The 12,586-nt window shown below is 49.8% G+C and overlaps 1 protein-coding gene across 1 annotated transcript in view; it reads left to right on the top strand.

Moving 5' to 3' along the window:
• The window catches only part of LCMT2 (leucine carboxyl methyltransferase 2), a 91,028-nt gene that overhangs the window by 5,525 nt on the left and 72,917 nt on the right, over positions 1–12,586 (top strand). The window contains exons 2-8 of the mRNA XM_034759204.1: positions 2,258–2,382; positions 4,466–4,547; positions 4,922–5,102; positions 5,973–6,129; positions 6,597–6,786; positions 7,348–7,455; positions 8,093–8,183. Coding sequence (XP_034615095.1) covers positions 2,258–2,382; positions 4,466–4,547; positions 4,922–5,102; positions 5,973–6,129; positions 6,597–6,786; positions 7,348–7,455; positions 8,093–8,183 — 934 coding nt within the window. The remainder of the gene's footprint in view (positions 1–2,257; positions 2,383–4,465; positions 4,548–4,921; positions 5,103–5,972; positions 6,130–6,596; positions 6,787–7,347; positions 7,456–8,092; positions 8,184–12,586) is intronic.

The following is a 12,586-nucleotide window of genomic DNA, read 5'->3' as shown; positions in this document are numbered from 1 at the left end:
GGGGGGGGGGGGGGGCAGAGCCAGCGCCTGTGTGGCCAGGGCCCTGAGGCCAGAGTCCCACTGCTGGAGGCTAGAGTCCCAGGGCCGGGAGAGTCAGTGGGGGTCAGGGGTGATGAGGAGTGTGTATGTGGTGAGCTCAGGGCCAGAACCCGAAGTTCCACGACCAGAGCCTGCTGCTTGCCACCCTAGGGCTGAAGCCTGAAGCCCAAGCTTCACCATCCCCAGGAAGGTGGGGAACTCACTGGCTGCTTGCTTCTCTGGCATTTGTGGCTCCAGGTGGGGAGGTGGCCCTGGGGGAGGATCCACTGCTTTGCCCTGCCTCCCCCAGTCACTGCCCAGGAGGCTGTGGGTGCAAGAAAATCTCCTGGTGGCCGCATTTGAGAAACTAGCTAGGGTATAGCACCCATTGCCAGTGTGGAAAGCAGTATTTCAGATATTGAGGGTTAAGTTAAGAACCCTGTCTCAGCTTGGAAGTAAACTGTTGCTCCAAAGAGTGTGAAATGTGCATGTGCAGCATGACTTACTTCTGAGGAAATTTTGCACCACTACTCGTGCAGAATTCATGGCCCTGGCAGATTTCTTTTCTTCCCCACAGAAGAAAGACTTCTGACAGGAAGCAAAGAGAAGCCACAAGAGTGGTAAGATGCCTCTCCCGGGCAACATGGGCATCTTGGTTTTGGTACCTGGAGCAGCTGGCAGAGATGTAAATCACAGCAGGGCTGAGCATGGAAGTGCTTGCTATTGCAGTGCGCCTGGAGCTGAGGAGGGGCAGGGCTGGGGATGCCCGAGCAGGTCTAGCTGCTAGTCCTGGCTGGGGAAGGACAGGACTACTTATTCCCTTGCATGGGCTGCTCCTGGGGCCAGGTCAGAGCTTCTCCCAGAAATCTCCCCTGGCTGCAGGAAGCACGATACACCCCCTGCTTCCTGCCCTCATTGCTCCCCAGCCGCAGGGGAGGAGTCACTGTAGGCGGAGCTGCCCCCTCCATGTATCTGGACCCCCCAGTGCTGAGCCCCAATCATCTTCACCTGGAACCCGCAGAGTCTCATTCCCCCTGCACCCAGAACTCCCCAACAAGCCCCTGTGCATCCAGATCCTCCCCCATATGGACCTCACACTAAGCCCCTCCACACTTTGATACTGCTGGGCTGAGCCTACTTGCCCCCATCTGGATTGGAGGGCGGGGCTGGGTGTGCCTGTGAGACTCTGTCCCTCTTGCTCACTCTTGTGATGCCCCTGGCACAGAGAGGTGGGGCCCTGAGGTCTTTCTGTTTCATTGATTGAGCCTGGGCTCTAGGACTCTGCAGGGTGGGAGGGTACCAGAGTTCCAGCTTTAGTCCAAGCTCAGAGGTCTGCACGTTGCAGTTACATTTCAGTGTATGGTATATAGAGCAGTATAAACAAGTCATTATATGAAATTGTAGTTTGTACTGAGTTTGCTAGTGCTTTTTATGTAGCCTGTTGTAAAATTAGGCAACTATCTAGATGAGTTAATATACCCCCTGGAAGACCTCTGTGTATCCCCAGGGGTACGCGTACCCCTGGTTGAGAACCATTGGCCTGTGGCAACAGTCAGGAGGAAGCAGTGGGGATGAGGTGGGGCCTATTGAGGCACTTTGTGCTGCCTGGGGTTCTGGGGTAGAGGCCTCTGCAGAGAGGAGGCTGGCTTCACCTTAGCTGCTCAATCACATTATAAATATTACATATTTTCCTAGTGTAACTTCAGTGATGATGGGAGTGTTCTGCCATCATGGGGTGGGGCAAGAGCGATAGATGCAGGATCCTGAACAAGGTCCTGACTCCCTTTCTAGTACAGCTTTGCAGTCTTTACAGAAGAAGAGAGGAACTCTCTCTACCTCTGATGCCTATGGCATAGGGTTACACTGCGGCACAAAGAATTCATGTATCAGTTTTGGACTGCATATTGGGCCACTGATGCTCTAGTCTCCTGACCTCACATATGCCATTGATGAGTCCCCATGACTGGTGTGGTGGATGGGGATAGTGTATCTATGGATACAGCAGAAGTGTGTAGTCTGTCAGTGCCCTAGCCCTGCTGCCAGGCAACATGTTTCACTTGGACATTGAGGAAACTCACTGGGCCTGTGAGTCTCCATGGGATGGATTAACTTGGTTTCTAAAGGAGGAAAGGGCCTGCGCTACCCTGTTTAGATCCAGCTGTTTCCTTATGGCTACTCCTAGGTAGGCATCAGCAGACAGAATGTGAGTGAGCAGTCCTTCTCCTTGTTCCCTGTTCAGATTCAGGGCACTAACGACAGCAGTATTGTCAGTAAATGCTCCACCGCTGCTCTTGGCTACATACAGGATGGATTCCTACAGTACTTCGTTACCAAGAGATGCAGACGAGCACCGCTGATTCATTGGTGAGGAATGGGCTTTGGTTTGTTTGGTTCTTGTTTCTTGGTTCAGTAGGAGGGGCTACTGTTACTTAGTGGGAGAGGGGATATGCTATGATTGATTTTATTTTGTGGGTAGAGCTTCCATTGTTCTGTACTGTCAGTAAATCCTAGCCTGGCCTTCAGTCTTGGTCATTCTTTTTCTTAATAATGGAAATGCACTGTCATGATTGAGCAGAAAGCTATGCTCAATGTTGAGGTAATTTTTCGGAGTGTTCTAAGATCCATGTGCACAGTGAGATTGTCCTAAATGTTACTGTGCAACAACAAGGGCACAAGTATACTTTAGGGTGCAATTTTAGTGTCATTTGGTAATGGAGTTCCTGAATTATAGGCTTCCCCCAAAGATAGGTTTTAAAAATTTCAGATGGTGTAACAGGGTTCCACTCACTGCAGGTGCACCTCCTTATGGCTGGGTTTGGGAATTAGCCCTTGCGCCCATTTCACACCCCTTTCTATTGGTTGCTTGTGCTGTGGCCTCTCTCTCTGGGACTCAGGGTGCTCCTTCTTCATGACTCGTCCTTTTGGCCGAGTCACTGTATAGTCCTCCAGTTCTGAGGTAACAAAATCCCACCGGACAAGCTGTCCTTGTGCTGTTTCAGGCAATCTTCTGTTTCAACTCCAGTTTGTTTGCCACTTTTGCAGTGGCTGGTAGGGGAACCTGGGCCCATCTGCTACTGTGGTCTAGCCCAGGGACCCTGTAACTAGCAACCTAGGTCTGCTAATTCTCAGACCCTGTTGCTGTTTCCCTGGGCTCTTTCCTGCTCCACCTCTTCATCTCTTTGCATATCTATGGGTTTACCACTGGAGCTTCTGCCTCTCTCTGTGGCTACTTCACCTTCTTAACCACTTGTCAAATTCCCTAGTCCAGGGCAGGATCCAAGGCTTATCCTGTCTCTGGATTTACTCCTTGACCTTGGCCAACTCTCTTTTTCTCTAGTGAGTGACTGCAGAAGTCATCCTGCCACCCCCTCCTTCTCTCACTTCCTGGCCATATGCTCCTATCCCTGCTCCTTCCCTCAGCTGAGCTTCATCTGCCATTAGACCTTATTAGTGTCTGGTTTCCCTGCAGCATATAAGGTTAATTGGCCCTTTCTGGCACACATTACCATGCTCAGGGTTCATGTGGTGTGGACACCCCATCACAGTTCAACTTTTTTTCCACAGGTCTAGGGAAGAAGGCTATTAACTTTCATAAAATCTATGTCACTGGATTGTCCCAGTTTAGAAATATTTCAAAACTTACCGTTCCATAAAACTTTAGCACCACTGCTTGCAGGTAGTTTCATTAGTAGCTCTTTTGCGATTTACTCATTTGAATCCTTAGGGGAATAGACATTGTTCCTTAAATCAAAGGATGAAGAGTTACAAATCTCACTGGAGGAGGAGTGAGAGTGCTTTCAGTCTCTCTTTTGCCTGGTGTAGTAGAGGCTTATGTGGGAGGCTCTAGCTGTCAATGACACCAGAGAGGATGGCACCTGAGTCCTGGTCAGGATGAATCAGTTTTGTGCCAGAAGAGGCCCATTGATTGGGTCTGTGCTGGGAGCTGGGAATAGGCATGCTTGGTGCAGGCCACAGGCATGTAATGCTGAGACTAGAAGATGGGGGAGGAGAACACCAGTGGTAATGAATGGGCCATTTCACTTCAGAGGACATCCTGGGCATACTTCCCCACCGCTCAGCTACCAACTCTGCCCTCCTGGACCCTCCATGTCCTCAGTAGGCCTGGAGTGGCCTTGGGAAGGAAGGACAGTGGTAGCTGCCGGGCTGTGAGAAGCACATTTACCAGCTGGAGGCAGCAAAGGGGAAAGGAAGCAAGCTCCAGACTGCCTACTCCGCTTCAGGGGCTAGAGTAGCGGGAATGGGCTATGCATGCTCTTCTGCAGCACAGGGGAATCACAGCGGTGTGAAGTAGAGGAGGAGGGAATGAGGCCTTTTGGGAAAGGAATGGGTTCTGAAGGAAAGGGGTGAGGTTCCCACCAGCTGGGGAGTGTGGTGTTTTTGAGTGAAAGGGGAAATCTGGATACAACAGTTGGATTTTATTTCCTAGGGGTTACTATGTCCAGGCCCGAGCTGTGGATCGTTGTGTGCGAGAGTTTCTGCGACAGAGTCAAGGCCACCCCAGGAGACAGGTGAATTCTCTGGGGGAGGAGTGCAGGGGCTGAGCTCCCATTGTGGGTCTGGGAAGAGTTGCGGGGTGTCTGTGATCTGCATTAGTGTGGCATATCCCCTATGATCCCTTCCCAGGAAGGCACAGATGGGTATATAAGACTGGCACCATTAGTTGCCCACTTTAGTTCTTTGAGCCTGGGCAGAGGAGACAAAATCATTGGGAGGGGGGCACTGTCTGTGTACATGTTCCTACTACTGGGGCTTTGCCATGCCAGGCTAATGCCCCATGGATGTTGGCACCTACATACTCTGGTGCTTTGTGCTCTGCAAATACCCAGGCTGCTGCTGGAGTTAAATAACATTTCTCTCTCTTCCCCCCCACCCCCCCACACAGATCCTTTCTTTTGGTGCTGGCTTTGACTCCCTGTATTTCCGCCTCAAGGCTGTGGGTCTTCTGAGTTGCACTGTGGTATATGAGGTAGATTTCCCAAGTGTAGCAAGCCGAAAAGCTGCTCTGATCAAGGGTACGAAGGACCTGGCCATGGTCGTGGGAGGAGTTGGAGGGAGAGAATCAGGTATGACGTTTCTGGCTGCAGCAGGCTAGCCAGAATGCAACTTACCTGTCATCAGATGCAGGTATATAGGTGGCGTGTGCACAAGGGATACTGGGAATACACTGGTTGTAAGTTTCCTGGGCCTTTTGCAGACCATTCTTGACATTGTCCCTCTGTGGTCTATTAGCAATGGGAGTCTGTGGCACGGGTTTTCCCAGTCTCCTGCCCAGTGTTCCTTCTAATTTTTCCCACATATGTGTGGAATTAATTTTGTTATGTGCACCAGGTGACACATCACCTCCATATTGGTGCACATAACAAAATTCATGTGGCGGGGGTGGGGCCAAGGGGTTCGGAGTATGGGAGGGGGCTCAGGGCTGGGGCAGAGGGTTGGGGGGCGGGGGGGGGTGAGGACTCCGGCTGGGGGTGCAGGCTCTGAGCTGGGGCCGAGGATGAGGGGCTCAGGGCTGGGGCAGAGGATTGGGATGGGAGTGTGCGGGCTCTGGGGTGGGGCCAGGGATGAGGGGTTTGGGGTGCAGGCTGCCCTGGGGCTACAGTGGGGAGCGAGGACTCCCCCCAGCTCTCTCTCCCCACAGCAGCATCTGGGCATCTCTCCCCCGGCCGCGGCAGGGCAGGGGATGGGGCTGGGGCTGGGTTAGGGGCGCCTCTCCCCGACACATCCCTGAGTGCCTGCATGGCACTTAATAGGCTGCTGTGCAGCTGCGCAGCTTAGAGGGAACTTAGCTTCTGCCCCCACATGCTGTCAGTGGGGGTGGGGACACTGTTGAGAGTGGGTTGTCTCGTGTGGGTGTACCTGTCACTCCTGCTGCTGCCAGCATATCAGCAAGAGGTTAGTGTTGTAATGAGGGTGTCTTGATTGTTTTCCCCCAGGAGCCATGAGCTTTGCTGTGGAGGATTATAAATTGCTGGGAGTGGATTTATCTGAGCTGTCTAAGCTGGAACAAGCCCTAAAGGAGGCAGGCCTGGACCCTGAGGTTCCCACCATGCTTTTAGCAGAAGTGGTGCTCACTTACATGGAGATCAGCAGGTTGGTTGGCTCACTCTCTTCCCTGTTAGCTAGGTGCCTAAGTGGGTGCAGTGAGGACAGTATTAGTGTGTGGAGAGGGTCTGAGAGAGGGAAGTCTGATCCTGGAGACCTGTATCTAGACCCTTTTGGCTGTTCCCTGGGTGAATTGTGGAAGCCACTGGTAGCTACTTAGTTAGAGCTGCCATGGGGTAAATCCCTTTGTTAAGTCGGTAATGTGCAGAACTACATCTCAAATGGGAATGGCTCTGGATCCTGGCAGCTCCTCGAGCCCTCTGGGCAGCTGGGGGTGGGCTCTTGCAGCTTCCCAGCACCAGAGGCTTCTCTGCTCAGCACACTTCCCTCCAAACAGAAGAACCACCTCCAGTGGCACCCTCTGTGGATTTGCAGGAAGGATCCTGGTGCCTGCTCCCATCCCTGCTGGGGCCACAGCCTTCTCAATTTCTCTCCTCTGCCTGTGGCTTTGACAGGTCGGATGCTTTGATCCAGTGGGCAGCTCAGCACTTCCCCTGTGCACAGTTTGTGGTCTATGAGCAGATGCACCCCGAGGACCCCTTTGGTCGCATCATGCAGCAGCACTTCAGCCAGCTGAATTCTGTGCTGCATGCCCTGGCCCAGTATCCCGATTGTGAGGCGCAGAGGAGACGCTTTCTCCAGCGGGTAGGTGGTTATGGTCCCGGAGCAGGTGTGGGGTCTGAGCCATCTGGGAAAGAGCATAACTTCAGAAGGCAGGGATGTTCTCACTGGTCTTTGGTGTGGGTTGGTCAGAACCAGGCTAGGCATAAGAGGCACTACCCTCTCCAGCAGCCACATGGGCTCCACTCCCCATGCCCAGTCTCTTAGAGCACCTTCCCTTGTCTGACAGCTCTCTCCATGCAGGAGCTAGTACACTGCTCATTGTGGTGAAGCTGCATCCTTCAGAGGGTCCCACAAGTTCAGGACCTATTAGCTGGGGTGCAATGAGTGTTGACTCTGAGTTAGTCACAGCAACATGCTCAGGATGTGAATCCTGCAGCCAGGAGGTATGCCCCCACCATGGGGACTGAGCTGTCCATGTTCGGGCCAGCCAATTGTGTGGGAATCTGGCCAGCACTGCCAGTTTGACTATGTTTTAGGGCTGGGAGCAGGTTGGGAGTCTGTCACTGGGGAGTGAAGCCCCTGCTGTGAAGGAGTGGAGCAGGTTATGCTCTGTCCCTGAGGGAATGTGGGTCTCTGTTTTAGGGATGGGCCAAGTGCAGTGTCCTTGATATGAATGAGTTCTACGCCAGCTTTATCCCCGAAGATGAGCGACGGAGAGTGCAGGCTCTGGAGCCCTTTGATGAATATGAGGTAACTTTACCCCCTTTCTTATGCCAGGGACCTGGCTCTAAGGGGCTGTGCACTGTAGCTTCCCTTATGGTCATGGGGCTGGTTGCGCAGGTGCTGCTGGGGATATAGGTGTTACTAGGTAGACAGAAGAGGCCCTGGGAATCTGAGACCCAGTTAACATGGAGCCCGCTGGGAAGCTTCCCATGAAGCTGGGGCAGGCAGCAGATGTTCTGGCCTTTTAATATATGTTTCAGTGACTGCCTGCCTCCTGCTCCTACAGCTGGCTGCACAGGCCCCATCCCATGAGCAGAGTCAGACCCCGTTCCCTAAACTTCCCAGAAGTCAGTGCAGGCCCTAGTGCTGTAGCTTACTTCCTGAGTGGGCCTCTTCCCTAACTTCAGTCTCCAAGTGGGCTCAAGACCAGACCTGAGGTAAAGTGCCTGGATTATAGCAGTGCGGTCCCTGCACCAGAGACAGGGAAAAGGAGAGCTTTCCTGGTGCATTGTTGGCTACTTTAATATCATTTTTAATAGGGTCTGGGAATCTAACAGGTTAACCTTATCTCCATCTGCTGTGGGCCTGCAGCCCTTCCCCTACATCCCTTGCCCCCTCCCCCCTGCTGCAAAGATCTGAGTTTCTCTTTTCTGGCTTGCTGCAGGAATGGCACCTGAAATGTTCACATTACTTTATCCTGGCTGCATCGAAGGGGAAAGAGCTTGGCTGGACTCCTCTATTCTCCAAGATGCCAGGTAAATATGAACTGACTCTCATTGGCACAGGCCTCTGAAAAGATCCAGGGGTATAGCCTTTCTCCAGAAAGAGCACATGAGATTCTGCCATCTGAGCAGACCTTTCCACCCTTCCTGCTAATGATGACTTTGCAATCTGTAGCTGTCATAAATATAGAGAGAAGGGTAGCATAAAATCTCTCTTTGGCAGTTGTACTAAATTGCTTTACCTGTAAGGGGTTAAGAAGCTCAAATAAACCTAGTTGGCACCTGACCAGAAGGACCAATAAGGAAAGACGATACTTTCAAATTGGGGGGGAGGGGGGAGATTTGTTTGTGGCTCTCTTTGTTCTCTCTCCGGATGGAGGGAGAGACCAAGCAGGTACAACATCTCCTGAAAATATACCTAGAATGATCCATCTAAAAATCACAGAAATTGTAAGTAGGCAAGGAAATGCGTTAGGTTATCTTTTGTTTTAGCTTGTGAATTTTCCTATGCTACAAAGGTAGTTTTATTCTTGTTTTTGTAACTGTGAAGCTGAGTCCAGAGGTGAGTCCTCTGTGTTTTAAATCATTTTATTACCATTCTGATTTTGCAGGTGTGATTCTTTTACTTTTTTCTTGATGATAAAGTTCTTCTTTTAAGAACCTGATTGATTTTGGTGTCCTGAAGATAAAGGGTCTGGTCTGTACTCAAATTGCTAAGACAATTAGTTGGTATATTATTCTCAAGCCTCCCCAGGAAAGGAGGTAAAGAGGCTTGGGGGGATAGGGATTCCAAGTGACCCTTCCCTGAATTTTTGTGCAATTCACTTGGTGGTGGCAGCAATACTGTCCAAGGACAAGGAAAGGAATTTGTGCCTTGGGGAAGTTTTTAACCTAAACTGGTAGAATATAAGCTTAGGGGTCTTTCATGCGGGTCCCACATCTGTACCCCAGAGTTCAGAGTGCGGTGGGAAACCTGACAGTAGCACTGAGGTCAGCATTGCACCCTGCGATGTTGGTGTCCTGGCTCAGTGGGACTGAGTGGTGAGAGCTTTTCATTCCTTCAGGTTGTTGCACTCTTCTAGTTTTGAATTATTCTGGATGTTGGCTGCAACTCCTCCCTCCCACCCACTGCTCATTTGTGGCATTCTCTAGACTCTGTCTCTCTGATTTCCTCACTCCTGCCTCCCCACAAGGCCCTTGTCAGGGTTCCTTCCCCACTCTGAACTCTGGGGTACAGGTATGGGGACCCGCATGAAAAAAACACTAAGCTTATTTTTATCAGCTTAGGTTAAAAACTTTTCCAAGGCACAAATTCCACCTTGTCCTTGAACAGTATGCTGCCACCACCAAGTGATTTAGACAAAGAATCATGGAAAGTTGGAATCCTGTTTCCCCAAAATATTCCCCCAAGCCCTACACCCCCTTTCCTGAGGAAGGCTTGAGAATAATATCCTCACCAGTTGGTACAGGTGAACACAGACCCAAACCCTTGGATCTTAAGAACAATGAAAAATCAATCAGGTTCTTAAAAGAAGAATTAATTTAAAGATAAAAGAATCACCTCTGTAAAATCAGGATGGAAGATAACTTTACAGGGTAACAAAAGATTCAAAACAGAGGATTTCCCCTCTAGGCAAAACTTTAAAATTACAAAAAAAAAAACCCAGGAATAAACCTTCCTCTTAGCACAAGGCAAATTCACAAACTGAAACAAAAGATACTGTAACGCATTTCCTTGCTATTACTTACATTTAATATTACCAAAATAGTATCATTTCAGTGGGAGCTGGATTACTTGCTTGGTCTCTCCCTTTGTCTCCGGAGAGAACACCCACACAGCACAAAACAAAGCCGCATCCCCCCCCTTCTCCCCCCCAGATTTGAAAGTACCTTCTTTCCCCATTGGTCCTTCTGGTCAGGTGCCAACCAGCTTATCTGAGCTTCTTAACCCTTTACAGATAAGGAGGGATTTTATGTTACCCTTAGCTATATGTTTATAACACGCCCTCCAAATCACAGATGGTGCTGGACAGCCTGCTCCACACTGGCTGTGATTTCTTCCTGGAGCTCTAGGAGAAAACAGAATTAATAAGACACATGCACCTCTAGATATACTACTGAATATAGAAAACCTAACAATATTTTCCACATTTCAAGGATGATTTTAACCAGTTGATTCTGGGAAACTTACACGGGAGAGTGCATCAGCTACTTTGTTAGAAGCTCCTGAAATGTGTTGTATTTCAAAATCAAAATCTTGGAGAGCTAAACTCCATCAAAGAATTTTTTTTGTTATTGTCCTTGACGGCATGAAGCCACTTCAGCGCAGCATGGTTGGTTTGCAGGTGGAAATGCCGTCCCCAAACGCATGGGCGTAGCTTTTCCAAAGCATACACAATGGCGTAACATTCCTTTTAGCTGATTGGCCAGTGGCTTTCCCTCTCAGACAGTTATTTGCTGAGACACACGACAGGATGGAATTCTTGATCCGGTCCTTCCTGCATTAAAACTGCTCCTACACCATGCTCGGACACATCTGTGGTTACTAGGAAAGGTTTGTCAAAGTCTAGGGCCCTTAGCACAGGGTTAGACATGAGTGTTGCTTTAAGCTGGTTAAAGGCCTTCTGACACTCTTCAGTCACCTGAACTGCATTTGGCTGTTTCTTTTTGGCTAGGTCTGTCAGTGGGGTGGCTATTTGGCTGTAGTGCGGTACAAATCGCCTGTAATATCCGGCCAAGCCTAAGAAGGATTGGACCCGTTTGTCTTTGGGACAGGCCACTTTTGAATAGCAGCCACTTTGGCCTGTAGGGGGTTGATAGTTCCTTGACCCACCTGGTTTCCAAGGTAAGTCACTCTGTTTAGGCCTATTTGACGCTTTTTAGCCTTAACAGTTAGTCCTGCCTCCCTTATGCGCTCGAAGACTTTTTGCAGATGCTCCAGGTGTTCTGCCCATGAATCAGAAAAAATGGCCACATCATCAAGGTAGGCGACTGCAGATTCTCCCAATTCCGCTAGGAGACCATCTACAAGTTTCTGGAAGGTGGTGGGTGCATTTCGTAGCCTGAAAGGGAGCACATTAAATTCATACAGCCCTGCATGGGTGATGAAGGCTGACCTTTCCTTGGTGGGTTCATCTAGCGGTACTTGCCAGTACTCCTTGGTTAAGTCTAAGGTAGAGATGACCTGGGCACGTCCCAGTTTGTCCAATAGCTCATCTGTGTGTGGCATTGGATAGTTGTCTGGGCGAGTTACAGCATTTAGCTTACGGTAGTCCACCCAAAAGCGTATCTCCCTATCTGGTTTGGGAACTAGAACCACTGGAGATGCCCATGCACTGTTAGAGGGGTGGATTACACCCATCTATAGCATGTCCTGGATCTCCCGTTCTATAGCAGTTTTGGCTTGAGGAGACACCGGGTAAGGTTGAGCTCTAATTGGGCGAGCATTACCTGTGTCAATGGAGTGGTATGTCCATTCGGTCCGTCCTGAGGTGGCTGAGAACATCGGCGAGAAGCTAGTGTACAGCTCCTTGATCTGCTATCGCTGCATACGTCCAAGGGTCATGGAAAGGTTCGCCTCTTCAACGCCACCGTCACTTTTCCCTTCGTAGTAGTCATCTTCTCCCTGGGCTGTAAACTGGAAAACCTTTAATTCTCTGGAATAAAAGGGCTTTAGAGAATTAACATGGTATACCTTAGGCTTTAGGTTTGAGGTGGGAGATGCTATGAGATGGTTCCCACGACGCTTCCATCTTATGGGCTTGGAGCACTGTCATAACTATAAAGGGAAGGGTAACAGCTCTCCTGTGTACAGTACTAAAAAATCCCTCCTGGCCAGAGACTCCAAAATCCTTTTACCTGTAAAGGGTTAAGAAGCTCAGGTAACCTGGCTGACACCTGACCCAAAGGACCAATAAGGGGACAAGATACTTTCAAATCTTGGGGGGGGGGGGGGAGAGAGGCTTTTGTTTGTGCTCTTTGTTTGGGAAGTTGTTCGCTCTTGGGACCAAGAGGGACCAGACATCAATCCAGGTTCTCCAAATCTTTCTGAACAAGTCTCTCATATTTCAAACTTGTAAGTAAACAGCCAGGCAAAGCGTGTTAGTTTATCTTTGTTTTCTCAACTTGTAAATGTACCTTTTGCTAGAGTGTTTATCTCTGTTTGCTGTACTTTGAACCTAAGGCTAGAGGGGGGGTCCTCTGAGCTCTTTAAGTTTGATTACCCTATAAAGTTATTTTTCCATCCTGATTTTACAGAGACGATTTTTACCTTTTTCTTTAATTAAAAGCCTTCTTTTTAAGAACCTGATTAATTTTTCCTTGTGTTTAGATCCAAGGGGGTTGGATGGTGTTGGTGGGAGGAAGGGGGTGGAGGGAGGATGGTTAATTTCTCCTCGTTTTAAGATCCAAGGGGTTTGGATCTGTATTCACCAGGG

Source organism: Trachemys scripta, chromosome 1, assembly GCF_013100865.1.
Source record: "Trachemys scripta elegans isolate TJP31775 chromosome 1, CAS_Tse_1.0, whole genome shotgun sequence".
Lineage (NCBI taxonomy): Eukaryota > Metazoa > Chordata > Testudines > Emydidae > Trachemys > Trachemys scripta.
Note: the sequence above shows the minus strand (reverse complement) of the source record. Positions and strands in the feature narration are given on the sequence as shown.